The sequence below is a fragment of the Lagenorhynchus albirostris genome, chromosome 17 (genome assembly GCF_949774975.1).
Source record: "Lagenorhynchus albirostris chromosome 17, mLagAlb1.1, whole genome shotgun sequence".
NCBI lineage: Eukaryota > Metazoa > Chordata > Mammalia > Artiodactyla > Delphinidae > Lagenorhynchus > Lagenorhynchus albirostris.
The window spans coordinates 81,273,473-81,301,112 of NC_083111.1; the positions used below are offsets into that span (position 1 = coordinate 81,273,473).

General features: G+C 56.3%; 2 protein-coding genes and 1 long non-coding RNA gene across 9 annotated transcripts in view; 2 read left to right on the top strand and 1 right to left on the bottom strand.

Moving 5' to 3' along the window:
* On the top strand, positions 1-9,697 carry LOC132507797 (uncharacterized). 7 transcript variants are annotated; one of them, XR_009536317.1, is made up of 5 exons: positions 1-288; positions 4,138-4,220; positions 4,856-5,470; positions 5,937-8,658; positions 9,364-9,697. It is a non-coding gene; the product is annotated as an uncharacterized LOC132507797 (long non-coding RNA). The 7 variants fall into 7 exon arrangements; XR_009536315.1 differs by having other exon boundaries at positions 4,138-5,470; XR_009536320.1 differs by lacking the exon at positions 1-288 and having other exon boundaries at positions 1,817-4,952; positions 5,396-5,470.
* On the bottom strand, positions 7,466-14,478 carry CCDC166 (coiled-coil domain containing 166). The gene is made up of 3 exons (XM_060127431.1): positions 13,354-14,478; positions 12,296-13,262; positions 7,466-12,128 (listed from the first exon to the last, which is right to left on the bottom strand). The coding sequence occupies exons 1-2, from the start codon at positions 13,792-13,794 to the stop codon at positions 12,366-12,368; spliced, it is 1,338 nt and encodes a 445-aa protein (XP_059983414.1). The 5' UTR covers positions 13,795-14,478; the 3' UTR covers positions 7,466-12,128; positions 12,296-12,365.
* Positions 13,793-27,640, top strand: part of MAPK15 (mitogen-activated protein kinase 15) — a 15,605-nt gene continuing 1,757 nt past the window's right edge. Inside the window, 13 exon segments of the mRNA XM_060127751.1 lie at positions 13,793-13,888; positions 15,939-15,990; positions 16,140-16,302; positions 23,208-23,385; positions 24,580-24,678; positions 24,978-25,007; positions 25,114-25,204; positions 26,094-26,224; positions 26,328-26,457; positions 26,460-26,490; positions 26,676-26,765; positions 26,767-26,813; positions 27,549-27,606. Of these exon segments, the coding sequence (XP_059983734.1) occupies positions 13,793-13,888; positions 15,939-15,990; positions 16,140-16,302; positions 23,208-23,385; positions 24,580-24,678; positions 24,978-25,007; positions 25,114-25,204; positions 26,094-26,224; positions 26,328-26,457; positions 26,460-26,490; positions 26,676-26,765; positions 26,767-26,813; positions 27,549-27,606 (1,196 nt within the window).

Below are 27,640 nucleotides of genomic sequence, written 5' to 3' on the forward strand. Positions count from 1 at the left end.
CGCGGCCCTTCCAGATCCCGTCCTCGCGGAGGTCCGGTTAGGCTTACCTGTAGGGGCCCACCTGTCGGTCAGCGTGCGCGCGCCCGCCCGCCTCAGGTCCCTCCCGGCGCGTCCTCCGCCTCGGGCCCGTTTCCTCTTCCAGCTGCGCCCTCCCCGGGCGGCCCCGTCCGTGGTCGTGGGCGCCCTCCACGTTTGCGAGTCCAGCCTGGACCGCTCCGGTGGGAGCCAGACACTGTGCCCAGCTGCCGGCTTAGTATGAAAAACACCCCGCTCGGGGCTCCTCCGCAGGTGGGAGCCGCGTCCTCCAGCCCCAGACCATCACGCAAAGTGACTGGCGTTCTAGCTCCGTGGTGACCTTGAGCCTGTCTCCGTTCCCACCCTCCACGTCTACCTCCCGGCCCCTTTCATCTCTCCCCTCGACCTCCTAAGTGGTCGGTGGTCGTCTCCCTGTCTCCCCGACCCGGTCTTGTCCTGCCGCCTTCTGATTGGCTCACCGCAGTGTGTGTGGGGGGGGTCTTTCTGAAGTGCACGGATCACAGAGGTGTGGTATTAGACCGTCCCTGCCCTTTCATGTATAGCCATGGCCCAGGATGCCTTGGGTACTCCAGCCCTTGCCCGCTTCTCTGGCCGTATTGAAACGTTATACAAGCCTCTGTGTCCTTCTCTTTTGAAGTAAAAGGCTGGCTCAAGAGTTAATGATTGGGAAATGTGAAGATGTAGAAACAAAGAATAGCTGTTGGGCTGGGGCGCTGGTAACAATTTAGACTATAAATCTGCCACATAGCAGAATCACCGAACTCCCAGTTCCCTGAAAGATAGCGATAAAGGCCTGACACGCGTTCCTAAGTTGTATTTACAGGAAGCCAACCCACCAGATGAAAACTGCTGATTGCAAGAACAGACCCTAGACTGCTTGAAACCAGAAGGTTGATGATGCTTGAAACTTCACCTTGATGCCAACCAATCCAAGAATTATGCACGAGCTGATCACACACCCTGCAGCCCCTCTCTCTCACACTGCTCTTAAGACCCCTTCCCTGAGAACCATCAGAGAGTTCAGGTCTTTTGAGCATGAGCTGCCCATTCTCATTGCTTGGTGCCTGCAGTAAGTGCTGTACTTTCCTTCCCCACAGCCCAGTGTCAGTAGATTGGCTTTACTGTGCACAGGCGAACAGACCCAAGTCTGGTTCGGTAGCAGTATCTCATACAGTTCTCCCCCTTACTGTCTGCTTTCCAGCCGGCCAACTCCAGCCCATTTATAGTCCATAGTGGATGCCCAGTGCAGGGAGCTCTTCTTATTTATCGCTGTGATCATTATTAGTGGGTGGAGGAGCTCAGGCTCTCATGCTAAGCACTGCCCATGACACCTGTGCCCAGTGCACCTGTTCATGTGTTTATAGGCCATGTATATCTTTTTTTTTTTGCGGTACGCGGGCCTCTCCTGTTGCTGAGCACAGGCTCCGGACGCGCAGGCTCAGCGGCCATGGCTCACGGGCCCAGCCGCTCCGCGGCATGTGGGATCTTCCCGGACCGGGGCACGAACCCGCGTCCCCTGTATCGGCAGGTGGACTCTCAACCACTGCGCCACCAGGGAAGCCCGGCCATGTATATCTTTCGGTGGAAGAGTCCAAATATTCTTTCCTATTTTGAGTTTCATTTTTCTTTTTCTTACTGGTTTGTGAGAGTTCTAGTTCTGGATACGAGTCTTTTGTCAGATATATATATTGGAAATATTTTCTCCCAGTCCGTGGCTTGCCTTTTTACTTCTTAACTGTCTTTTGATAAGCAGAGACTTTTAATTTTGAAAAAGTCCAATTTATGAATTAAAAAATTTTAAGGTGAGTGCTTTTGGGGTCCCACCAATGAAATCTCTGCCTACCCCAAGGTTATGAAAATATTCTTCAATTTTTTTCTTCTAGAAGCTTTATAGTTTCAGCGTTCACATTTAGGCCCAAGATCGACCTTGAATTAGTTTGGGGTATGGTGTTAGGGAGGGTGTGTTAAGGTTAATTTTTCCCCTTATTGTTCTGGCACCATTAATTGAAAAAAATAACAACTTTTACCCTTTGAATTACATTGATGCCCTTGTCATAAAACACTTAACTGCGTGTGTGGGTCTGTTTCTGCAGTCTCTGCTGTTCCACCGATCTATATCTATGCTTGTGCCGGTACTACACTGCCTTAATTACTGTAGTTAGTCTTAGAATCAAGGAGTGTAAGTCTTCCAACTTTGTTCTTCAAGGTGGGTTATTTGAGGTCATTTGCTTTTCCATATAACTTTTATTATCACCCTGTCTGTTTCTACAAACAAAACCCCAAAACAACTGCTGTGATTTTGCTTGGAGTGGTGTTGAATTTCTAGATCAGTTTAGGGAGAATTGACAACTTAATACCCATAAACAGGGGATATCGCTCAATTTATTTCCAACTTAATTTGCTCAGCATTGTTTTGTAATTCTGAGAGTAGAAGACTTGTACATCCTTTGTTAAATATATTCCTAGGTCGGATGTGTGGTTTTTTCCCACACCACCAAGCAGCTAACTGAATTATGACCGTCTCTACCTGGAGGTAATATCAGATCCCACAAGTTAAGGGCTCAGTCCAACAGGACTGCCCCTCTCCCCACACTTCAGACACCAGTCTCAAGTCCAGGCTGCCACCAGTGATTCTGACTGACTGGCTATAGATCTGCAGGTTCCCACAGCCTCTGCCTTGGGTTTGACCTGTTTGCTAGAGCAGTTCACAGAACTCAGAGAAACATCTTACTTACTGGATCACTGGTTCATGATAAAAGAATAAGGCTCAGGAACAGCAGGGGGAAGTTGCTTAGGAAAAGTATGGGGAAAGGGCCCGGAGCTTCCAAGGCCTCTCTAAACACTGCTCTCTTCTCACATCTCCACGTGTTCACCAACCTGGAAGCTCTCTGAATCTTTCCAGCCCTGGAGTCCCTCACTCCCGGGAATGGAGAGCAAACCAACCTTGTGTTTTGGGCATAAACTTGGTCATGACACAGAGCTCTTTCAGTAAATTGCTGTACTGGGCTTCCTAATGTTTTGTTAAGCATTTCTGTGTCTGCTTATGAGAGACACTGGCCTGTAAGCTTCTTGTCTTATGATGTCTTTCTCAGGTTTTTGTGTCGAGGCTTTGCTGGCTTCATGACACAGGCTGGAAAAGGTTTGCTCTTTGTCATTCTACAGACTTCTGAGGTTGGTATAGGCTTCTTTAAGGATTTGGTAGGGTTGACCAGTGAATCAGCTGGGTCTGGTGTTTTCTCTGTGACAGGGTTTTTTTCTGTTTTTTCTAAGTTTCATAACTTTGTGTTTATAAGGGAATTTGTCCATTTCATCTCAGTTGCAGAACTTGTTGGCATAGAGTTGGTCATAGTGGAAGTAACGGTACTTTTCACATCTGTAGGATCTATAGTGTGACCTTGTTCTTTCATCCCTGATGTGGGGAACTAGGCATCTTCATCCAGCTGGCCCCTTTCTCTGGGCGTCTTGGGAACTGTCCTCTTCTGCATCTCGGGGCTCCGCACTTCACCCAGGAAAGACACAGGCACTCACTGTGGCCGGAGACTTTGGGATCCTGAGGAGGGTGGTTCTGAACAAACCTGGGGGCAGAAGTAGGGTCTGAGCAGACCACGTCGGCACGGTTTAGGGGAGCTTGCTCTTATTCCCAGGACTTGGTGAAGAATAATGAAGCTCTGGTGGAAGAATTTGATTTGGGGGAAAGTGCCCGAGAACGTTCATGTGTGCACTGCTGCGGGCATGGGCCAGCCTGCTCCTGTCTCCTGGGGAAGCACACAGGGTGGGGTTTAGCCCCCAACTGTCCAATCACTTGTCTGCGGCTAAGCTGCTGGGTTTCAGCCATAAATGATGGTCTCGCCACCATTTGGTGACAGCCTGTGGCTTGCTCTCTGGAATGTCAGGGTCCATGTGTATGGGGGTGGGGGACCCAGGGCACTTACAGTGATACTGGCCCCCACCTGACCCCCAAATTCCCCTTCCATTATGGAGCGTGCATGGGCTTGTGTCACTGGTTTTCCTGAATCTCCCTTGGTGCACTGAGAAGGTTCAGGGCTCTTGGGGTCAGGTGGGGGCTTCAGGGCTGCAGCTCTCACTTTCTTTGTCTCACAGATCAGCCCTCAGCACCTGCCTTTCCCCAGAGGGGCCCACACGTCTCCCCAAAGGCCTCTGCTGTTCCCACGGATGTGTCCCCGGTGAGCACCACCTCCCTGGGCCCTGCAGGCTGACCAGGACCCCAGCCCCCAGCCCACCCGTGGGAGTGGTCCACCATGGGGGCTCCAGAGGTCTGTGCCTGCCTGCCTGCCTGCCAGCTCTGTCTTACGGAGTGGGGGGAGATGTGATTCAGTTACATTAAGACCATAGTGGGTGTTACAGAAAACATGGAAATGCACTTGCTTCTCTAGGTGCTTAGTCTGCTGAAGCTGCCGTAACTCAGCACACACGCATTTATTGGTTGATTTCTCACAGTCTGGAGGCTGGAAGTCCCAGATCAGGGTGCTGGCATGGTTGGTTCTGGTGAGGGCCCGCTTCCTGGCTTGTAGAAGGAGAGAGAGAGGAAGAGGGTGCAAGAGTGCTCTGGTGTCTCTTCTTACGAGGACCCTAGTCCTATCGGATCAGGGCCCCACCCGATGACCTTTTTTAACCTTAAATACTTCCCTAGAGGCCCCACCTTCAAATGCAGCCGTACTAGGAGTTAGGGCTTCCGCAGATGAATCTGAGGGACACAGACATTCAGTCCATGACAGGAGCCTTCCCTTGAGCCTCAGCTTCAGGCCTCTTGAGGTTTCTTCTCCTTTGAGACCCCCTGGCCCCCCGCCTTTTCTTCCAGACACGTGCATTTCAGCTTCTCTCCATTTACTGTCCTGCAGCCTCAGGAGCGGCCATGTCTGACGTCCTGCTCCTGGCGGGAGCTGTTTGTGTTGCAGGTGGCCATGCACTCCTCAAGGGAAGAGTGGTGGCGGTGTGCGGACCCTGGCCAGAGGGTGCTGGGCCGGGGTGTGATGCCGGCAGTTTCAGGGGCTCGGCTGAATTCAGCCTGCAGAGCCCATCCAGTCCCTCGATGGCGCCAGGGCCTCGAGTTCAGGCTAAGGGGGTGTGGGAGCTCGAGCTCTTGTCCTGTGTCTGTGGAGGGGCCGTCCTGCACCAAGTCTGGCCAAGGGCATTCTTCGTGCTGCCCTGGAGGCAGCCCACTCTTCCTTCCTCAGCCCCGTCCACTGTTAGACCTGGCCCCGCCGCCAAGGAGGGTGGGGAGAGCCTGTCACGGTTTGGCCCTGGCTCCCTCCTCCCTGTCTGTCCTCTCTGCTTTGGGGTGGCTTCCTGGACGTTGCCCCAAGGGCTGGCCTGCAGCCTCGCTTTGTCTTCTATACAGAAAACCACACCTTTTCTCTCCTTGGAGGATTTCGAGGCCCCATACCTGGCCGCATCTCTCGCCTGGAACACTGGGGTGAGCCGCGGGTTGTGGGGAGGGAGAGACCCGCATTTCAGGAAGTGCGGAGGGGTCCCCAGGGTCTCCCTCTGCTCCCAGGGGAGATCAGCGCCCAGCACCCACCGATGACGTTCTCCCCTCCCACTGGGACCGTGGGCAGGAGATGCTGTCTGACCGGACCCTGGAAACCCAGGCTGGCGCCCCGCCCCTGCACGGAGCGCTGCTCTGCTGCGTGCCGAGCCGGCGGGCGCCGTGGGTGTGCACGGCGGGGGGCCTGAGAGGGTGTGGGTGCTCCAACCTCGCGGCCGCCCCAGCAGGCGCACGCCCGGCATGAGGTCTCGGGCCTGACAGCCCTGCTCTGAGGGGCTTCGTGTGTGGCCGCGGGCAGGTGACTTATTCCTTGTGCTCGTCCCAGGGATGGTGAGGGCGCCTCCTGCCCTTACGGGAGGTGGTGACTGTGGTGGTCTTTTGTTTTTCATTTCAGATTCCCTCAGAAGTGAGATCGAGCAGACGTGTGGGAATGAGACCAGCCGGGCAGACACTGGGCTGTGTGGAGCCCCAAGACAGAGAGGGTCTCGGGTGCCAGGTTGGAGGGAAGCCGAGGGTGAGTGGTTCAGAAGGATGTGGGTCCCTGTCCCCGGCACCCTCCCCCAACCCAGGAGCGGGGGGCTGGTTAGGGGAACCGAGAGCACAGTCTCTATCCTGACTGGTGTCTTTGTTCCTGTGTAAACACAAGTATGTAAGGTGCTACCCGGCTCTTTAGGTGACCGCCCAGCGTTACAGCCCTCCCTCCTACGGGTGACACCAGCGTTGACCTAACTGGCCTCATCCGGGTGAGCGTTTGAGTTCATTTTCAGCTTTCCACCATTTATAGTTTCAGCTCGTCTGTGTGCTCCTTTCTCACTGCTGGGCCACTTTCTTGGAGTGAATCCTTAATTAGGTGGGAGTGAGCTGATAAGACAGTTGTGTGGATTTTCTCCTGTCTCGCTGCCAGCCTGTGTAAGTGCCTGTTTCCTCCACCGGGCAAGGGAGGCCCTTTACCAGTGGAGACACTGTAATCGCTTCTGGCAGCCCTCGAGCCAGGGGTGGGGTGGGCAGTGGCTTTGCCTTTGAGCATTTCCAGTGTGGCCGGACCTTCAGGCGGGTCCCGGACCTTCTGCGACACCAGAGGAACTACAGAAAAGAGCAGCCCTTCGGCTGCGAGGTGTGCGGACAGGCCTTCAGCCTGAGAGGCCGCCTGGGCCCGCATCGCCAGGTCTGCTTGGAGCGCGAGCCTCACCGCGTGGCGACGGCGGGAAGGCCTCCCTGTGCGGCAAGGCTCTGCGGGCCCGAGGGCCTCAGCACCCGCCGGAGCCGCTGCGGGAAGGGCGTCCACCATCTGGGCTTCCTGACGAGGCATCAGGGGACCCACAGGCGCGGGGAAGTGGAGGTGTGCGTGGGGGTCCTCTGGCCATGTTCACATCGGGGAGACTTGCGGGGAGAGGCGACTCTTTGTTCCAGACTCCAGGCGTCTTTGCTTGCCCAGCCCCGAAGTAAAAACCTGCAGAGTGGGCTTCTCTAGGGCACCGGCTCGCACTTGGAGACTTGGTCACTGGGCAGGACACCTGTCCCTCTTGCTCGTGGGAACGCTATTTCAGGTTATCCAAAGGCTTGGTGAAGGATTTTAATTTTTGTCTGAATTCCAGAGAGAAAAACATGGGGGGCCGTGAGGAGCTAGCAGAGCCCCAGAGGCATTGCACTGAGGGACCACCTGACCCCGATTTGAGCAAACCAGTTGTAAAAAGGCTTTTTTGAGACAATCCTGGAAATTTGAACATGGATTGGGTATTAGGTGGTATTAAGGAGTTTGCTGTGATAATGACAGTGTGGTTCTGTTTTTAAAAGTCCTTAAGAAGGATGCATTCTGACAAATTTATGGGTGAAATGGCATAATGTATGGGATTTGCTTTAAAATTCTAATAAAAAGAAGAAAGACAAAACAGTATTGGCAAAATGAGTTGTTGAAGCTAAGTGATGAGTATGTTTGGAACTTCCCTACATTTTTTTTCTCATTTTACGGGATATTTATATTCTAAGTTCATTAATACATACTGAAAATAGCCATTAAGTTATCAAGTTACGAAGCTGTGTCAGTCTGCTCGGGCTGCCATAGCAACACACCACAGACCAGGAGGCTGACACAGTGGAAGTTTATTTCTCACAGTTCTGGAGGCTGGAAGTCGGAGATCAGGTGGCCGGTTCTGACAAGGACCCACCTCCCGGCTTGCAGACGGCGCCTCCGCACTGTGTGCTCACGTTGGGAAGGGAGAGCGCGCGCTGGTGTCTCTTCCTTTTATAAGGGCTCTAATCCCATGACGGGGCCCCACCCGACAACCTCATCTCACCTCATCACCTCCCAGAGGCCCCACCTCTAAACGGGACCACACTGGGGTTAGGGTTTCAACACGGGATTCGGGACAGGGGATACAATTCAGTTTATAGCAGAAGCTTCTCTGGGTCAGTCCTGCCCACAGCCCAGCTGGGGAAGGGCCTTGCTGCTTCAGGGTGGCCCCATCATGGCCAGTGAGGCCTTAAGGGCGCGGGGCCCATGGCCCTCTGGAATAGATAGAAATGTGCCCTTTGGAACATCCGAGTGGCTTTTCTTATTTATAAAATCCAAACTTTTGTGCCAGTGCTTATATTTTCCTTCCAGCTCAGAGCTGTGGGCAGGGAAGTGCCTGGTTTGCTCCCACCCCACGTGTGGAGTGGTGGAGGCCTTCAGGTGGCCTTGGAGTGCAAGCCGGGATGGCCTGTCTTGGGTCTTTGGGCTCGTCCTGCAGCCCAGCTGGCCGTGCGTCCAGGTCGCCTGTTTCTGGCTTTTCCTCCTTTGTGATGCTTCACCTCGTGCCGCCATCGTGTGGAATTAAGTGTGGACAACACAGAACTGTGCCATTAGCTACGCTCCATCTGATGACGATTATCGAGTGATACCAGTGGCTGCCCAACAGGGGGCACGTCCGGCTCCCCTGGCTGGCTGGCTTGTCCCAGCCTGCAGTTTCCTCTGTGCCCGGCTGGGCAGGCCCTGCTGGCGAACGCTTTGAGGGAGTGGCAGCGGGCAGACGGCAGGGACGCAGCTGCCTCCTTGTGTCCTGTGCACGGCTCCCTGCGAACCCTCTGCTGGATGCGGCACCCTGGGGGGAGAAGCGTGGTGGTGAAGGCGCAGTAAGGTAGGTCTGCACCTCAGCTCCCTGTCCGCACGTCCCCAGGGGCAGGTGTCCTTAGGAAGCACCAGCCTTCTCAGCAGCGGGCTGTCCCATGGCTGGTGGAAAGGGACGGGTGTGCCCCTGGTGCCCAAGGCGTCCACCCCTCCGCACACCTTCTCCCCGGATGCGCCCACCACGTGCGATCTGTCCCTGAGCAGCTGCCGCGGGACCTGGCCCGCAGAGCAGAGCATCCCACACCTCCCATTTGGGGCCCAGAAAACCCAAGCTGGTGGGTCGTTGCTGCTTCGTCCCTGTCCTTCGTGACCCGCTGGACGCCCCTCCCCAGGAGTTCCTGTGGACGTTCACCCCAGGGAGAGGGGTGAGGTCCTGGCTCCCTTGGCCGATAAATCAGGCAACTTTTGTCTAGAAAAGGGAGCCAGTCGTATTGTTTTAGTGAGATTTATTCCAGGTTAGGGGTCAAATGAGCCTCACAGTAAATGAAGTATCTCCCTCTGGGAAACGGCAAAGAGCGGAAGACCCCCTCCCCCGGCCCGAGGGATGGTCTGCTGATGGCGGAGTGTGTCCTCAGGCGCCCGTCCTGTGCTGTGGAAATAAGCACGTGGTTTTGGTTTCTTGTCCTCAAAATAATGGACTCGTTCTCTCCACGTCCTTCTACGGGTGCTTTTGTCCATCTCTTGTGGCCCTTCCGCGTCCCCATTCTTCTAACAGCGTCGTGACACGTGTCCCCCGGGAGGCCACCTCCTGAGCTGATGTCTGCATGCACGGGCTGTATCGGTCTCCTGGGACGGCCGTGACAAAGTGCCACAATCTGGGTGGCTGAAGACAACAGAACTTACTGTCTCAGCTCTACAGGCCAGAGTGTGAGGTCAAGGCACCAGCCGGGCCGTGCTGCCTCTGAAGCCTCCCTCTCTCCAGCTTCTCATGGCGCCGGCCATCCTTGGCACCCCTTGGCTTGGGGCCACAGGGCTCCAGCCTCGGCTCTGCTGACACAGGTGTGGTCCTCTGTGTCTCTGTCTTCTTTTTTTTTTTTTTTAATAATTAAAAAAAATTATTTTGGGCTGCATTGGGTCTCCGTTGCTGCGTGCGGGCTTTCTCTAGTTGTGGAGAGCGGGGGCTACTCTTTGTTGCGGTGTGTGGGCTTCTCATTGCAGTGGCTTGTCTTGTTGTGGAGCATGGGCTCTAGGCCCGTGGGCTTCAGTAGTTGTGGCACGCAGGCTCTAGAGCGCAGGCTCAGTAGTTGCAGCGCACAGGGTTAGTTGCTCCACGCCATGTGAGATCTTCCCAGACCAAGGCTGGAACCCGTGTCCCCTGCATTGGCAGGCGGATTCTTAACCACTGCGCCACCAGGGAAGCCCAACCACTAATCTTTTAACTGTCGCCATGGTTCTGACTTTCCCAGAATGTCACAGAGTCGGAATCATGCAACGTGCAGCCTCTTTAGGTTGGCTTCTTTCATTTAGTGATTTGCATTTAAGGTTCCTCCATGTCTTTCCATGGCTGATAGCTCATTTCTTTTTAGTGCTGATTAATATTTCATTTTCTGGATGGACCACCATGTATTTATCTACTCACCTACTGGAGGACATCTGGGTTGCTCCCAAGTTTTGTCAGTTATGAACAAAGCTGCTATAAACGTACATGTGCAGGTTTTTGTGCGGACGTAAGTTCTCAGTTCCTTTGGGTTGGAGTGTCATTGCTGGATCATATTATACAAGTATGTTAATTTTGTGAGAAACCACCACATTGTCTCTTTGAGTGGCTGCAGCAGTCTGCATCCCCTCCAGCAAGGCATGGGGAGTTCCTGTTGCTCCACTTCCTCGGGGCCTATGGGGTGGCTCTCCTCCATCCCCACAGGCACCGTCAGCTGGCAGCCTGCCGGGCAGACCAGGGCTGAGTTTGAGCAGCTTGTTAAGAGGGAGATGCTGGAAAGCTGTGCAAGGAAGAAGGAACTACCAGAACCAGCCCAACAGGGTTCTGAATGTGAACTTTTTATCAAAGCATAACGTACATACAGATGTGTCCCAAATGCTAAGGATGCAAGCGGATGAATTTTCACAAAGAGTAACAATGTCTAATTTGTGGCTTAACAAAAGTCCAGGCAAAACTAAAATGTTGTTATAAGCCTTCCCTGGTGGCGCAGTGGTTAAGAATCCACCTGCCAATGCAGGGGACACGGGTTTGAGCCCTGGTCTGGGAAGATCCCATATGCCACGGAGCAACTAAGCCCGTGCACCACAACTACTGAGCGTGCGCTCTAGAGCCCGCAAGCCACAACTACTGAGCCCACGTGCCACAACTACTGAAGCCCAAGCGCCTACAGCCTGTGCTCTGCAAAGAGAAGCCACCGCAATGAAAAGCCCACACACCGCAATGGAGGGGAAAAAAAAAAAGAACCTATTGATAACAAGATTTCATTTTTTTGAATAGATTTATTTATTTTTTTTTTGGCTGCGTTAGGTCTTCGCTGATGCGCACGGGCTTTCTCTAGTTGGGGCGAGCAGGGCTACTCTTCATTGCAGTGCGTGGGCTTCTCGTTACGGTGGCTTCTCTTGTTGCGGAGCACGGGCTCTAGGCGTGCGGGCTTCAGTAGTTGTGGCATACGGGCTCAGTAGTTGTGGCGCACGGGCTTAGTTGCTCCGTGGCATGTGGGATCTTCCCAGACCAGGGCTCCAACCGGTGTCCCCTCCATTGGCAGACGGATTCTTAACCACTGCGCCACCAGCGAAGTCCCTCAAGTGAACTCTTCTCAGAGAATTTGTGTTTGATGCTGCCAGCCCCCCACCAGCACTTCCAACCCAGAACCAGAACATTTAACTAAATTTCCACGGCAAGGTTGGCGGGGGCTGGGGGGGCTCTGTTTGAAAGCTGCGGTCTGAACTCCTCCCTCCACAGGGTCCAGGTCCATGGGCCACGGTGGCGCATCCGCCCTGGTCTCCCCCACGCTCCACCTCCCCAATGCAGCCGTTGATGAATGCAAACCACAGGTGAGGGAGAGCGTACTAACTGGCCTCCGTGCACTTGGACTGACAGCTAAATCAAAATTTAAAATTACCCTCCCCCCCGGAACTCCCTGGAGGTCCAGTGGTTAGGACTTTCACTGCCAGGGCCCGGGTTCAATCCCTGGTCAGGGATCTAGGATCCCACAAGCCGCAGGGCGCGGCAAAAACAAACAAAAAAACAATAGGTTAAACATAAAAGTGCCTGTGGCTCCCCGTGGCGCCAGAACAGAGCCCACGCCCCCCCCCCATGGCTCTCTTGAGCAGCTCAAACCACGCTGGCCCTCCCGGCGCCACACGCAGTGGACCAGCTCCTCCCTGGCCCGCCAGACTCCCTTCCTGCTCTCATACTACCTGTCCATGCCCGTGATGTCCATCTCTGCCACCAGACTTCAGCCCTCATGGGCAGGACGATGGCGTGGCCGGCTCCCTCTGCCCCTGCCAGAGGTCAGCTGTGGGGTTGAGGGATGCTCAATCCTGGCGGACACACAGGGCACAGGACGATCAAGCTACCTTGCAGCTGGGAAACTGGGAGCCATAATGAGTGGTCCCTGCGCCGGCCAGAAATGCGGGACAGCGAAGCAGGCGGTGCCAGAGCGGAGAGGGGTGGGGAGGGGTCGCACCTTTATTGATAATCCACTCACCAAATCCGCGTCCTGCGCACCCCCGTCTCCCCCGCACCGTCTGGCCTCATTGGCCTTCCTCCGGGTAAGTTCAGGATCTCCCCAAGGCGCCTTCGCCTGCAGCGTCACATTCACGGTCTCCTTCGACTGGGGGACGGGAAGAGCCCGACCCGGCGACGGACTTCCCAAAGAGGGTGGTGTTCTGTGAGGCGGCACGCAATGAGGACCGCGAAGGGGCCCAGGAATCCAGGCGTGGCGGGGTCAGGGACGGGACTCGGGAGCCTGGGCGCGACAAGGTCAAGGACGGGACCCTGGAGCTCGCATGCGATGGGTCCTGGCATGGGACCCGTGATTCCGCCTTCGAAGGGGCCAGCGACAGGACCCTGGAGCCAACACGTGACGGGACCAATGACGGGACCCAGGGAACCGCGAGCTTCGACAGCAACGATGGGGCCCAAGAGGCCGCGCGCCACGAGACCTGAGACGGCTTCCGGGAGGCCGAGACTGATGGGGCCCAGGAGGTCGCGCGCGACTGGATCGTGGTGGAGGCGAAGTGCTCGGGGTGCGAGTTGGCCAGCGGCGGTTGCCAAAGCGGCGGGCCCTCGGGGCCCCGGCGCAGCCAGCTGTGCACGTGGGCCAGGTTCCGCATGTCCTCGTGCTCGCGCCGCAGCTGTTCACGCTGCTCCAGCAACTGGCGCCGCGTGTCGTGCAGCACCTGGGCCCGGCGTTGCAGCCGCAGCAGCTCCTGCCGCAGGCGCCCGTTGTCCTCTCTGATGGCCTGTGTGTGCGCGATGAGCGCGCGCGCCGCCTCCCGCTCCGCGCGCCACGCCAGGGACTGCACGCGCTGGCGCGCCTCGCGCTCGAAGGCTGCTTTGTCCTCCTGGAAACACCGCTTCATGCGATGGAGCAGCTGCATGTGCTCCACGCGCATATGCAGCAGCTCGCGCTCCAGCGCCCGGATCCGGGCCAGCTGCTCCAGCTGCAGCTCCTGCGGCGGGGCCGCGGGTCAGCTCCGGTCCGCGGCGTGCACCCACCTCGCCCTGCCCGCGCCCGGCCCTCCCGCGGGGGCGCGTACTGGCCTTGTAGGGCTGCAGCTCCTGCACCTGTCGCGCCATCTGCGCCGCGCGCGTCTCCATCTCCAGCAGCTGCGCGCACACCCCCTCCTCACGCCGGCGGTAGAGCGACGCCAGCTCTGCGCGCTGCCGGTGGATCTCCGTCAGGTCCACGCGGTTCTGCTCCTCCAGCCGGACGATAGCGTTGGCGCAGCGCTGCGCGCGCGTGCTCACGTAGCTGGCGTAGAGCCGGTTCTCCTCGCGCAGGCGCTGCGCCTCGCAGTCCAGGAAGGCGTTCTCCTGCAGCTCCTGGTCGACGCGCTCCTCGCAGGCGTCCAGCTGCTCCGAGAGCAGTTTGTATTCTCGCTGCAAGTACTGAGCGCTCTCCGATAGCGGCGGCTCGGTGCCCTCTCCCGCCGCGCCAGACCGGCCCCAGGCGCTCGGCCCGCGCTTCCTCTTGGGCACCATGGGTCGAGGCCTCCAGCCCGCTCCTCCAGCTCAGCCCTTCCCCTCGACCAGCCCGAAGATTCTGGCGGGGCTCGACGCGTCTCAGGGTCACGAGGTTGGGAGAGGCAGAATCAGGAGTTTGGGGTCAATCAAGGGTCAGGACATCGTCGCCAACCTTTACTAGGGGGCTCCTTCAGGACCTTGGCCGCCCGTCGGGGTTTGTCCACCTTTAGCTCTGTTGGCGGCCAGCCGAATGGTCTCCCTGGAAACAGAACTTAGCCGCCCTCCCCAACTCCCGCCCCGTTGCTTGCGCAACAGACTGCGAGGGGTCGGGGCCTGCTCTCAAGGCCGGGCCGGTCCTCCGCAGTCTCGGACCCTGTTCCTTCCCAGAGCACACCGCACCGTGGGCCGCCCCTGCCCCTCCCGGGCTCCTGCGCCGCACACATCTGTCGCGGGAGTGTCTAGGTCGACCTGGGTCTTTTAATTTCTGTTTCGAAGCAAGGCAACCGATGGGCAGAGGTTTTTAAATTTTAAGTCGTCCGGGCCTCCCGATTCCCCGGCGAGGTGTCCTCGCGTTAAAGCTCATAAACGCCTCCTCCCAGAAGAGGTGTGGCGAGCGTTTCGTTCTCCTCTGTCTCCGGATTCCTCGAGACCGGGCTCTTCCCGGCGGGGCAATTCCCGATTACGCAATCCGGATGCAATCGAAGGTGGAGTCCTGAGGGAAGCCACGCCCCGCCACGCCCCCAGCCCCGGTCCCGCCCGGAAGACCTCCAAACCACGCCCAACCCGGGCTCGGCTCCTTCCCGGCCCCTCGCACCCCGCCCGGTCCGCCCCCCGCCACCAGCCGCAAGCGTCCACCTCTGCGCTCCCAGCCCAGCCCGGCCGCAGAGGCTGCGCTTTGCCTCTGCCCCGCGGCGATTAGAGGCAGAAGGGGACCTTGTCCCCTCCGTTTCCTCGGGCTCGATCCCCGCCGACAGCCACGGGGCGCGTGGGTGTTTCCGGGAGCAGCCCCTCTCCCAGGGAAGAGGGGGGCGCCCGGCCTGCAAGCGGGCTGAGATGCCCGCCACTCCGGACGTCCGGTGGCTTTCTCTCACTGTGTTGGGAAAGCGGTGCCTGGTGTCCACCAGGTCCCACCACCGCCCACGGGAGACGGAACTCACCTCCAAGGGCCCAGATTCAAAGCCAAGTGTCACTCTTGATACTTCTCCGCACCCTTGGGGTCCTTCCCCCCTCCCTTCGTGAATGGCGTGGGGGTCTCTGTCCCTGCCGGGGCCAAGGCTGCAGTACCCTCGGACTCCGGCCGGGAGGCGTCTGGAGGGTCACTCATCTCTTGGCAGGGACACCGAGCTGGAAGGACACCGGGAGGGAGAGGGCCAGCAGTGTGCTCAGCTTCTGGCAAGGCTGCCCCCTCCCGTCCCCCTTCTCCTCCCACCCCGGCCCCTTCCCCCCAGCGGGCTCTGCTAGGGGCCTGCAAGGACCTTGAAGGCTGCGGCAGAACGTCCCACCGGCTTGTTCCCGGGATGCTGCCCTCACCACTCAGCCCCTGCCCGCAAGCCTGGACAGGCCGCCGGAGGGCACACCTTCCTGCCCTCACTTACTGTTCCTTCTGCCTCGGAGCCCTCCCTACTGAGCTCCGGAGACTTGGGGTTTGCGCCCCTTCTCAGGAGTCCCAGTGGGGTTGGGCTGTGTGTCTGACCCGGGGGGTGAGCACTTCCAGCGGCCTCTGCTCCCATTTCACAGATGGAGAAACAGGCAGAGTGAGTGAGCTGCCCACGGACTCCTGAAAGCACTGGGTCTGTGACTTGGACCTTGGTGGGCTCTTCCCACTGTGTGCACTGCCTCTCTGGCTGAGTCCTCTCCTGTCCCTGCCCTGTGCCCTGGGGCAAAGGGAGGAGCCAGCTGCTTTTAATTGAATCCCACTCCACGGCAGCCTGAGGCCACATGGCCAGTGCCTATGACCCTTCCACCTGCCAAGGCCAAGTGGACCTGTGGAGGTGGGGGTGGGTTCAGGTGATGCCAGAGACCCTGTCCTTGGAGCTCAGCCCCGGTGGGAGTCTGACACCACAGAGGCGGCCAGATGCTGAGCAGAGGTCAGACAAAGGGACCCTGGGGGCCTGGCAGTAGGGCTGCCTCAGCCCCACCCCGGTACCTTGTCCCTTGATCAGAAGCGCAGCGCTGATGGCGATCACCATGGCAAAGGGGAGGATGGGCAGGAATGTGAGTGCGGTCCAGGAGAGCCTGTCTATCCAGTGCGTCCTCTGGCTGAGGTCAAGCCCTGGAGAGCCCAGACCCAGCTGTTCTCTGTGCCCTGGGCAGGACCCAAGTCTGTCCCCTCCCCTATATCCCAGCTTGTGTGCTGCCTGCAGACCTGCCCCACCCCCTCCCCTCACCCCAACCTAAGCTGGCCCTGGGCCAGGCACCCTTCCTCCAGTGGCGGCCCCTCCACAGCCAAGTACCTTGGAAGCGGTGCCAGACCCACACGAGGCTCACGGTCAGCCCCAGGTGGAAGGACCAGATCCAGGCCACGAGGTGCGTCAGCTCCCACAGCCATGGCGCCGCTGGAGGAAGTACCCTGTCCAGACGCGCGGTGCAGTGAGGGACACGGCGGCACCGCCACCCGAGTCCCATGAGCCAAGGCAGGCGGGAGCCAGCGGGAGCCCCGGGGTGCGTGTATGTGCAGAGCACGTGCGGGCCGGCTGGGGCTCTGCGGTGACGCTGCTGCGGTGATCCGGGCCCTGGCCTCCTCAGGGTCAGCGGGCTCACAGCTTCGGGGAGAGGCTTCGCTGGAGCCCAGGGCCTGTGGGCTTGGCTCCCTGGTCCTCCCTGAGCGGCCAGACCGGGGCGGCTGGGCCTCGGGGTGTGGTCCGGGTTGGTCTGCATGCCCCCCCTCCCAGGGGTGCTCCCCTACCTGTTTGTGAGGAAGAGGATGACACACAGAAGGATGCCCAGAGCCCTGTGGAGGCCCCGATGGCGATGCCAGCACCCACCTCCACGGGCTGGCTCAGATGCCCCTGAGAGACAGCCACGAGGAGGCGCCCGGCTGGGGGGCGCACCCCCTCGGGGGACCCCCGTTTCCAAGTCTGGCCACATGATCTAGAGACAACCACAGCTACAACCCCAAGGTGCTCTCCTGGGAGGGGCCCAGGCAGGTGCCCGGAGTGACCTGGGGTACCTGGGTCCATAGCCCACACTGGGAGCAGGAGAGAGGGGAGCCCAACTTCAGAGACCCAGGTGCAGGGGAGCACAGCAGGTCCACCCCACAGGGTCGGGGGCTACACCGGAAACAGGGTGAGCGGTGGGCTACACTGTGACACACATGGGGACACAGCTGATATCTACTCAGACTTGGACGCTGAGGGGAAGGAAGGGGTGGGGCCCATACTCAGACTGTGACACTCTGCAGTGTGGGAGGTGCGATCCCTGTGAGCTGGTCTCCAGGGTCATAAGGAGGCTGGTGATGGATGAAGCAGGAGGTTTAGGCCAGATCGTTTCAACCTGGGGGGTTTGACCTGCCACACGCCCGGTCCCCCTAACTCTGGGCCTCCTGGATGAGGCCCCCCAAACTGCGCATGATCTCCCCGTGGGTCAGCTAAAAATTAAAGGCACAGCCCCCACACTTCTCAATGCATAGTAAATACCCCGAGTCAACAACGCACTCAAAACTAAGGTGAAGGTACAACTGCACGCAATCAAACTGTCAGCTGACAACCGATGAGAAAATAAAAACTTGACCTTTACATCTGCCAGGATATTTGGACAAGGGAAAGCTGGACTGGGTAGAAATAATGGCCCCAAGAGAAAACACATAATATCAGATTAAAAAATTACTAATGGATGAATCAAATGTCCACTGAAAATCTGATTTAATAATTAAGTAAATGTAATGAAGTTCATGCTGCAGAATTCCTTTTTTGCTGAAATTCACTGATTTGGGGATAATTCTGCTTAGGGCCACGTTCTTGGCGGCAGAATGGCAGGGCTGAGGCCTCCTTTGGCTGCGGGTTCCTGGGGGAAGGCAGGGAGAAGAGGGGCTGGCCTGCTAGCTGGCACATGTCCCTGCTGCTCCAGGGGCCAGAGGTCCCACTGCCCCCAGCAGCTGCGTTGGACTGCTCCGCGCCCCCCCCCACCAGGCCCCGCTCTTGTCGACTGAGTTTACTAAGGCTCCCACTTGCCTTTCCTGCTGCCCGCAGCTGGGGGAACGCCCAGCTGTGCCTTCCGAGTCAAGCATGCCGACCTTCCTGGCCTCTCGGCCCGCTCTTCACCTCGGACCCTCCGTAGTGAGTCCAGCTGTCATCCCTTTCAGCCTGTCCAAGTGGTGATCAGTCCTTCCTCCATTTCCATCGATGGGCCTTCTGTTCTCTCCCTCCTTGTGGCCGTAGAGTTTTTCAGTTTATCTTTATGTTTTTTTGTTTTTTTTTTTTGTGGTACGCGGGCCTCTCACTGTTGTGGCCTCTCCCGTTGTGGAGCACAGGCTCTGGACGCGCAGGCTCAGTGGCCATGGCTCACGGGCCCAGCCGCTCCGCGGCATGTGGGATCTTCCCGGACCGGGGCACGAACCCGCGTCCCCTGCATCGGCAGGCGGACTCTCAACCACTGCGCCACCAGGGAAGCCCTTTATGTTTATTATTGATTATATTTGGGTAATACTCCCACTCATTCAATGGACTTGCCATCTCATCTAAGTTATCAAATGTATTGGTGGGAGGTTGTTGACAATAAACCCTTATTTTCAATGTTTGAAGGATCTGGTAGGAATGTAGTCTTTCATTCCTGACACTCGTAATTCCTCTGTTAGTTTTCTAATTTTATGTTTATTTTTATGTTCTGTATCAGTCTTCTTGATTACAAGATGTCAATAATATGAAAACATTTTTAATATAACAGAACATTTAATTACGTCCTCTTTCCATCAATGCACGAGTCATTTAATGATTATATCAGCCATTTCCGCTGGCAGGAGGCTTTCCACTAAAGGCTCCAGCGGTTTCCATGGTACCATGTTTCTCACCAGATTTAGTTCACTTCCAGCCTGAAGAATCCCCTCTCCTGTTTGGCCACTCTTCTAATTTTTTAACGCTGGGTTCCACTTTAACCGTACCCAGCTTCTCATTTGTAATCTCTTCTGTATGCTTTCTATACACTACATTTTTAGGGATTGGTTCGAGAACTCTAGATTCACATTTTTTCCCTCTGAGTACATTAATGATGTCATTGCTTTTCCTTCTGCTTTGAATTGTTTTTTTCTGATAAAAACTCTGCAGTTATGCTTATTTTTGTTCCTCTGCATGTAAATTTCTTTGGTTACTTTTAGTATTTTTTCTTTATCTTTTAGTATTTTTTCTTTATCTTTATTGTTTTCAGCAATTTAGTTACGAGTTCCTTTGTGTTTTTCCTACCTGGGCTTCATTTAAATTCCTGGATCTGTGAATATCTAATTTTTTCTTTAAATTGGCAAAAATTTCAGCCATTACTTTCTCAAACATGCTTTCTGCACCCCCCTTTTGCTGACACTGTCCCACAGGTCAGTGAGGTTTTTTTTTTTTCCTGTGGGTTTCAATTTGGATAGTTTATATTGCTGTGTATTTGAGTTCACTGATCATTTTTTCTGCTGTGTCCATCCACTGAGTTTTTCATTTCAGATATTTATTTTTCAGCTCTAGAAATTCCATTTGGTTCTTTTTAATAATTTTCCTTTCTTATTTCACTGTATTCATGCTTTCTTTATATCCACGAGCATACTTATGGTAGCTGTTTTTAGAGTCGTTGCCAATTCCATCATCTCTGTCCTTTCTGATCTCACTGTATTCACGCTTTCTTTATGCCCACAAGCATACTTATGGTAGCTGTTTTTAGAGTCACTGGCAATTCCACCATCTCTGTCATTCATGGGGCTGGCTCTATCAGCTTATTTCTCTCCTGGATACGGCTTCCTTTTTGCTGCTTCCTCCCAGCCTTGTAACTTCTTTTTTTTTTTTAGGTGAAATCACATAACATAAAATTAACCATATTGAAGTATACACGTTAGTGGCACTTGGTACTCTCACAATGTTGTGTAACCACCACTGCTTTGTGGTTACAAAACATTTTCATCACCCCCAGAAGGAACCCTGTACCCATTAAGCAGTCACTACCCGTCTCCCCTCCCCTCAACCCCTGGGAGCCACCAACCTGCTTTCCCTGTCTATGGAGGTACTTATTCTGAATATTTCATTTAAGTGGATCACATAATATGCGACTTCCTGTATCTGACTTATTTCACTTAGCGTAATGTTTCCAAGGCTCGTCCACATTGTAGCACACATCAGTACTTCATTCCTTTCTACGGCTGAATTATATTCTATTGTCTGTATAGATAATATCTTCTTTATCCATTCATCGGTTGATGGGCATTTGTGTTGTTTTCACCTTTTGGCTTTTGTGAAGAGGCTGTTGTGAACACGTGTGTACAAGCATTTGTTTGAATACCTGTTTTCAGTTATTTTGGATATATACCCAGAAGTGGAATTGCTGGATCGTATGGTAATTCTATCTTTAACTTTTCGAGGACTTGCCAAACACTTTTGCACAGCAGCTGCACCATTGACATCCCTCCAGCACTGTATGAGTTCTGACTTCTCGCCATCCTTGCCAAGACTTTTTTCTGAAAGTCATCCTAGTGATTGAGCGTGGCCTCACGTGTCTTGATTGCATTTCCCCGATTGCTAACGACGTTGAGCATCTTCTCCTGTGGCGCTGAGCATCTTCTCCTGTGGCGCTGACCATTTGTATATCTTCTTTGGAGATATGTCTATTCAAAGCCTTTGTCCCTAATTTTATTTATTTTTATTTATTTTTTTTTTGTTGTAAATGTTTTATTTGCTTAACAATATATCTTCAGTAACTTTTTCAGGGCAGTATATATAGATATAATATTGTAAAACACATTACTAGCTATGTGGTATTCTATATATAATAATAGCTGTATAGCATAATTGAAGTATGATTAATTTAACCAGTCTGATACTGACGAACACTTACATTGCCACCAACTTTTCCCTACTAAGACAATGCTACCGAAAACTATTTTTGCCCGCTTGTGAGATTTTTGTATGACAAATTCCTTTTGAATCAAATGATACATGCATTATACCTTTTTTTATAGAGATCGCCAAATTGTTAGTGAGCTACAAGAGAACGAAGATAGATAACAATACCAAGAAAACAACACGTGAACAAAACAAGAATTTCAACGAGACAGAAATCATAAAAAAGAACCAAACAGAAATTGTGGTGCTGAAGAATCCAACAGAAACGAAGAATTAAACACCCAGTGGAGAACTTCACCAGCAGGCTCGATCAATCAGAAAAATGAATGACTGAATTTCAAGCCAAGTCACTTGGGCTAGAGGAGGACAGTGGTCCGTGAGGCTCATGGCAGATAACATGGAAGCAACGTCCGCAAGCCAGAAGGTGCCCCAGAGGCAGCGTCGGGGCCACGCGTGTGGCAGGGAGGCCTGGGCTTTCGCCTCCCTCTGGTTCCTAGGAAGCTGGCCAGCAGTCAGCGCAGGAGCGGCAGAGCAGAGGTGTAGGCTTCAGCACATCTTCCTCCCCCGCTTCAGCCTGAGCTGGGACGTCCAGGTCACCCAGGTGGCTGGAAAGGGGGTCAGCTGCCCAAGCTCGGGAATTCTCTTCACCAGGATATGGAGGCTCTTCAAGCACCAGGAGCACAAAGTTATTGTTGGGTGGAAAGTGCAAGGAAAGGATCATCCGTTACCGATTTCCTGTGAATGAAATGGTACATACATCCCCTTCCAATGCGCTTTCTCATTGGCTCCTTCCAAACCAAGGGCTTAAAGCTGTGATTGACATTTTTCTCATCATAAGTCCTCTCGGGACATTGTATAGCCTGTGTATAAACTAAACTCCAGACTTGATTCAAATTTCACCAGTTTTCCCACTGCTGTCCTTTTTCAGTTCCAGAATCCAATCCACGGTGCCTTTAGTTATCATATCTCCTTAGTGTTCTCTGGTGTGTGACAATTTCTGTCTTCCTTTGCTTTTCATGACCTCATTTATGTAGTCTCCTCTTGAGGTACTGATAGGTTGTTTCCAGTTTTCCACAATTGCAAGCAATACTGCCATGAACTTTCTTGTATATTTTGTACAATGTGCTAGTATTTCTATGTGACTAAAAGCTTTCAGGTCCTTCTAGCTCTGATTTTTTCCATATTCCTGTTTACAGATGAGGATGCTGCAGAGTTGCAAAGTTATGTCACTTGTCCATTGTCACACAGTGAGTCCGTTCCAGAATTGGGATTAGAGGCTCCATTTCTTGACTACTAGTTGACTCAGTGCTCTATTACATATCACTGGGAAATTATTCTTGTAAAAAATTATATCCTCTAGAAAGATCATTCAGCATGCTATATAAAATCATATGACGAAGCATCTTCTTCACTGTATCTACCAAAAATATTTATTGGGGCCTAAGAATAGGGCACTCTATGAATGCTATAGGAGACGCTGAAAGACACAGGAAGTAGTTTTTTCCTTCAAAGTACTTGCGAATTTAGTTCTGCACATAATATTCATTAACTTAACAAATGCTTATTGGGCTGGTGGCACAGCGGTCAAGAATCCACCTGCCAGTGCAGGGGACACAGGTTCGAGCCCTGGTCGGGGAAGATCCCTCCAGCTTTGCCCACCGCCCCCTGCTGATACCTTGGTCTCCATCCCTGGGCTCCAGCCACACGGGGCCTCCTTGTGGCTCCAACGCGCCAGGCACACTCCCACTCGGGGCCTTTGCCTGGCTGTCCCCTCGGTGCTCCCACTTCCTTCCCTGGCTACCCCCGCCCGTCGGCCCCCTTACCTGGCTTCCTTTTTCTGCGAGCGCTTGACCTCTGCGCACGGCAGCCCCCTCTCAGCCAGTCTCATAGACTCCCACCGCCTCCAGGTTTGCTCTCCCAGCCGCTTGCCGGGACCCCCGTCCTGGAACTAACCCCTAGTTTCCTGGCGGTGCCTCAGCGCCTGCCCAGTTCAAGCGCTCGCACCCGCTGGGGATGGCCCGGCCCCTGCCGCCAAATGCCCAAGGAGTGGAGGGGCTGTCTGCGAATGACACCCTAACCGTCGGCACCCCCTTAGCAGAGACCGGAGAAGCAAGGCGGAGGGAGGAAAGAGCGTCCCGGGCGGTGGGCACTGCACGTGCAAAGGCCCGGATTGGTGGAGAGGTTCTGGAGGCTGCAGCAGGCTCCTTGGCCGCAGGTGGGGCGGGGGGCGGAAGGCGGAGAGGGGCACCTTCTGGGCTCTGGCCTGGGCCACGCGGAAGGGCGGTCGGCAAGGCGGCGAGGGTCCGGGGGCGGTGCCGAGGGGGCGGGACTGCGGGGTGGGGCTCCACGGCAGCCCCGGATTGGGCGGGGCTTGGGCTGCAGACCCCGCTCTGCCCCGCCCCGGCGCAGGCGCAGGGAGGGCTCCGCCGTCGGTTCCCAAGGCAACGGCTTTCAACAGTTCGAGCCCAGCTCGTGTCTGGAGGCCTCCTGGCGCCCACCAGCCGGCATATGCGCCGCCGAGATGGACCGTCACGTTGCCCAGCGATACCTGCTCAGGCTGCGGTTCGGAAAGGGGATGAGCTCGGAGGCGCCCGGGCGTCCGCCGGACCAGGCCACCTGCAGGGCGTGGGCAGGGCCAGTCGGAGGACTGTGGCCTTCCACTCTGCCAGGGACTCCTGGCCTTGGGTCCTGCCTCCTCCAGGAGTTGGAGGTGTGGCCTGTTCCCAGGGAACTTGTCATCTGGCTCTGGGAGACAGGTGACAGCCAGGACCCCCAAGACCTCAGTTCGGACCCTGGTGCACCATCCACCCACCGTCCCCACCCACCACTCCCGGCTCCCGGGCTGCCCCTCCCGTGCCCACAGAATGCTCTAGGGAGACCGGGCACACGTGATCCAGTCGCTGAGGGGGAAGGGCCTGAGCCAGTAAACTGAGTGGGCAGAGTGGAGGCCAGAACCTTGTGTGAGCCCATGTGCATTTGTGATTGTGATTGTGTGAGCATGTGGGACTGTGTGAGAGTGTATGTGTGAAGGTGGGTCACTGGGTGTGTGCAAGTGTGTGATGAGGGAGGGGAGAAAAGAAAGTTTCAGACAGTGCAAGCAGCAGTGCAAAGGCCCTGAGGCCAGGACCTGCTGGGCTGTTGGGAAACAGCAGGGTTGAGGTAACAGGATAGGAGTTCTAGGGGGATGGGCTTATCATGTGGGGCTTTGGGGAACTGCAAGGACTTTGGCTGCTACTGTGAGTGACACGGGGAGGGCAGCAGCCATTGGTACCACCTTACAAGGCTCGCCCCGCCCACTCTGTTGAGGATGAACAGTGGGAGTGGGTGAGAGAGAGTAGTTAAGAGATCAGTGTAGTGATACAGGCTGGAGGTGCCAGAGGCTCAGACCAGGGCGGGGGCAGCAGAGATGGTAGAAAGTCTTCGGATTCTGATGAATCCTGAATGTGGAACCAACAGGATTTGCTGACAGGCTGGATGAGGTATACGAGAGAGGGATCAGGGTGACTGTCGGAGAAGGGGCAGGCTTCAGATCCTGCCCAGGAGCTCCCTCCCATCTGTGACCTCATATCCTCCTGGGGCCTCCCCAGATACTCTCTGGTCTCCAATCCCCCTTTGTTCCTATCAGCCTCCAGTGGAGGCCCGTCGGGGGCCTCGCCCCTCACCACACAGCATCCCTCCCCCGGAACCAGAGCAGGAAGGAGGAGGCTCATGTCTGCAGGGGGCGGTCTGGCCGGGCAGAGGATGGCCCTATGCCAAGCAGGCTGACCGCCCTCCTCCCCAGGCCTACAGCATCGTGTGGAAGGCGGTGGATCAGAGGACTGGCGAGGTCGTGGCCATCAAGAAAACCTTTGATGCCTTCAAGGACAAGACGGATGCCCAAGTAAGTGAGTAGGAAAGCGGTGTGGGAAAGGATGAGGCAGGGCTGTGGGGCGGCCCCCCCGCTGCCTTGTGGGAAAGGATGAGGCAGGGCTGTGGGGCGGCCCCCCCGCTGCCTTGTGCCTGGAAGGCGCAGCTTGAAGCCCAGTCACAGCAGGTTTGTGGCATTTCTCGGAGCACCGCCCCCTGCGACCTCGTGGGCCAGCGGGTGTGCAGGTGGCGGCGTCAGTCCCTTCGCATCCTCTCCAGACACGGGCTTCCTTCTCGCTCTGCGGCCACACTCACGTTTCTGTCTCCTTCCAGAGGACGTTCCGGGAAATCATGCCTCTCCAAGTGAGTGGCCAAGGCCGTCTGCCTGCTTCTCCAGGTGCAGTCTCGCCAAATAAGGGGGAAGTGTGGCCCCTTGACCCCCAGGACACAGCCCCCGCTCTCTCCCCAGGAGTTTGGGGACCGTCCCAACATCGTCCGCCTCCCGGGTGTGATCCGGGCAGAGAATGACAGGGACATTTACCTGGTGTTTGAGTCTATGGGTGAGTGAGGCCTCCCTCAGACCCCAGCCCCACCTTTGTCCCGGCCCAGGATCCTCCCACCCACATCCCAGTGGTCTGGCTCCCTCTGTATGTTCCTTTGCTGCTTGGTCCCCGCAGTAGCCAGTGCACTCAGCTTGGGCAGTGTCCCTGTGGAGCTGGAGAGTGTCAGCCCCCCAGGCCTGGTGGCAGGTATCTTGAACCCTCTCTGTGAGGTTTCTGCTTTGTCCACTGCTTGCAGCTGCATTTGTTGTTTTTTAATTTTTAAAATTTTTATTCATTTATTTAACTTCTGGTCTTCGCTGCTGCACGCGGGCTTTCTCTAGTTGTGGCGAGCGGGGGCTACTCTTTGTTGCAGTGCGCAGGCTTCTCATCACGGTGGCTTCTCTTGTTGGAGAGCACGGGCTCTAGGCCTGTGGGCTTCAGTTGTTGTGGTACACGGGCTCAGTAGTTGTGGCTCGCGGGTTCTAGAGCGCAGGCTCAGCAGTTGTGGCGCACGGGCTTAGTTGCTCCGCGGCACGTGGGATCTTCCCGGACCAGGGCTCGAACCCGTGTCCCCTGCATTGGCAGGCGGATTCTTAACCACTGCGCCACCAGGGAAGCCCTGCATTTTCTTTTTTCTACTCATTTGATAAAACAAAGGCAACATGAAATAAAGTATAAAAATAATTCCACAAACTTTTATTGCTGTGCCAACAAAGCCAGTGGACAAGCTTGAGAAGCCAGCAGGGGCTCCTGGGCAGTGCACACGTCCAGGACACGGCTCTGAGGCTGCAGTGGGACCTGAGGTCTGTGGGCATTGGGCAGGCTGAGGTGCCGCCATGAGGGCTCAAAGTGGGCCAGACTGGCCCGCTCTCCCCAGGCCCACCAGACTGACCTGCACACCCCCCAGACACCGACCCGAATGCCGTCATCTGCAAGGGCACACTGCTAAAGGACAGCCACAAGCGCTACGTCTTCCACCAGCTCCTGCGGGCCACCAAGTTCATTCATTCAGGATGAGTTATCCACCAGGACCAGAAGGTGCCGCCCAAGCCCTGTCCACTGAGCTCCACGGCCCACACCCCCACCCCAGGGTCCTCAAGCCGCCACCCATGTTAGCCCTCAGCCCACCTCTTTTCCCGAGCCATCCAACGTTCTCCTGGACACCAGCTGTTTGGTGAAGCTCTGCGACTTTGGCCTCGCCCACTCCCTCAGCAGCCTCCCTGAGGGGCCCGAGGGCCATGCCCTGACGGAGCACGTGGCCACGCGATGGTACGGGCTCCGGAGGTGTTCCTGTCCTCGAGCTGGTAACGGTGACCTACCCCCATCCTGCCGCCACCTCCCCCTACAGGTCCCCCTGTGCTCTCCTGCCCCGCCAGGGCACTTGGGCCTTCTTATGCCCCCAGTGTCCGAGACCCCCCAGAAGTACCTCCTCCCACCCCCACCTCCGCCTCTGGGGCTCCCCCAACAACACCAGCCCTCCCTGCCCCAGGTACACCCCCGGGGTGGACATGTGGAGTCTGGGCCGCATCCTGGGGGAGATGCTAGCGGGGCGGTCCCTGTCCCCGGCACGTCCACGCTTACCAGCTGGGGCTGATCCTGGAGGGCATCCCACCACCCTCCGAGGACGGCGAGTGTGTGTGCGGGCACACTGGGCACCAGGGACACTGAGGGTCAGAGCACACAGCTGTGGGAGGGGCAGCACCTGCCGGACCAGGACTGAGAACGGAGGACAGCCCGGGAGGGGATGGGGGTGGGGACGTGAAGGTGGAGGGACGGGGAGGGTCCGGAAGCCTTGGGAAGAGTGGAAAGGGCAGGCCTTGCCGAGGGTGGACCCAGAGAGGAGCTGCTGGGGGTTTCGGGGAGCAACTGGACAGAGTCCACCGGGGCCACAGGGTCCACGAGGGTCAAAGAGTGCTCATGAAGGGTCCATCTGGGTCAGGACAAGGGCACTAGCTCTGCGGAGGGGTGAAGCAGGGGTCCTTCCTTCTCCCTGGGGGAGAGGGATGAAGGACAGCGTTGGAGGAGCCCTGTCCTCTCCCCGGGTTTCTGCTCTGGTGGAGAAGGCAAGGGGCTCCCCTGTGGAGGTGGGAGCACAGGGTATGGGGGACGCGTGTGCACGTGTGAGCGTGCAGCCTACGGAGGGTGCAGGACTGTGCAAGGACTGGCGCACGTGTGGGTGTGCTTATGCACGAGTGGCGGCGCCCGACCCGGTATTCGGGGTTTGAGCCCTGCCAGAGAGCCAAGGCCCTGCAGAGAGGAGGTCGCTCAACGGGTCAGAAGGGGTGGCCGGCGACCCCCCTGAGCTGCCCGCCCGACCACCTTCGGGACTCCTGATTACAGCGCCTTCGGCGCCCGCTCCCAGACCTCCTGGCTCTCGGCGCTGGCTCCGGCGCCTCGGTTGTGCAGCGCCTGGGGTCCCGGTGAGTGCGGGGGCTTCGGAGCCAGCCCAGCGCC

What these genes read in the sequence shown, in the direction of transcription:
- CCDC166 (XM_060127431.1), bottom strand. Translation starts at nt 13,794, where the DNA reads ATGGTGCCCAAGAGGAAGCGCGGGCCGAGCGCCTGGGGCCGGTCTGGC. An exon ending in AGGAGCTGCAGCCCTACAAG is followed by an intron (nt 13,263 to 13,353) that starts GCCAGTACGCGC and finishes GCCCCGCCGCAG; the next exon opens with GAGCTGCAGCTGGAGCAGCT.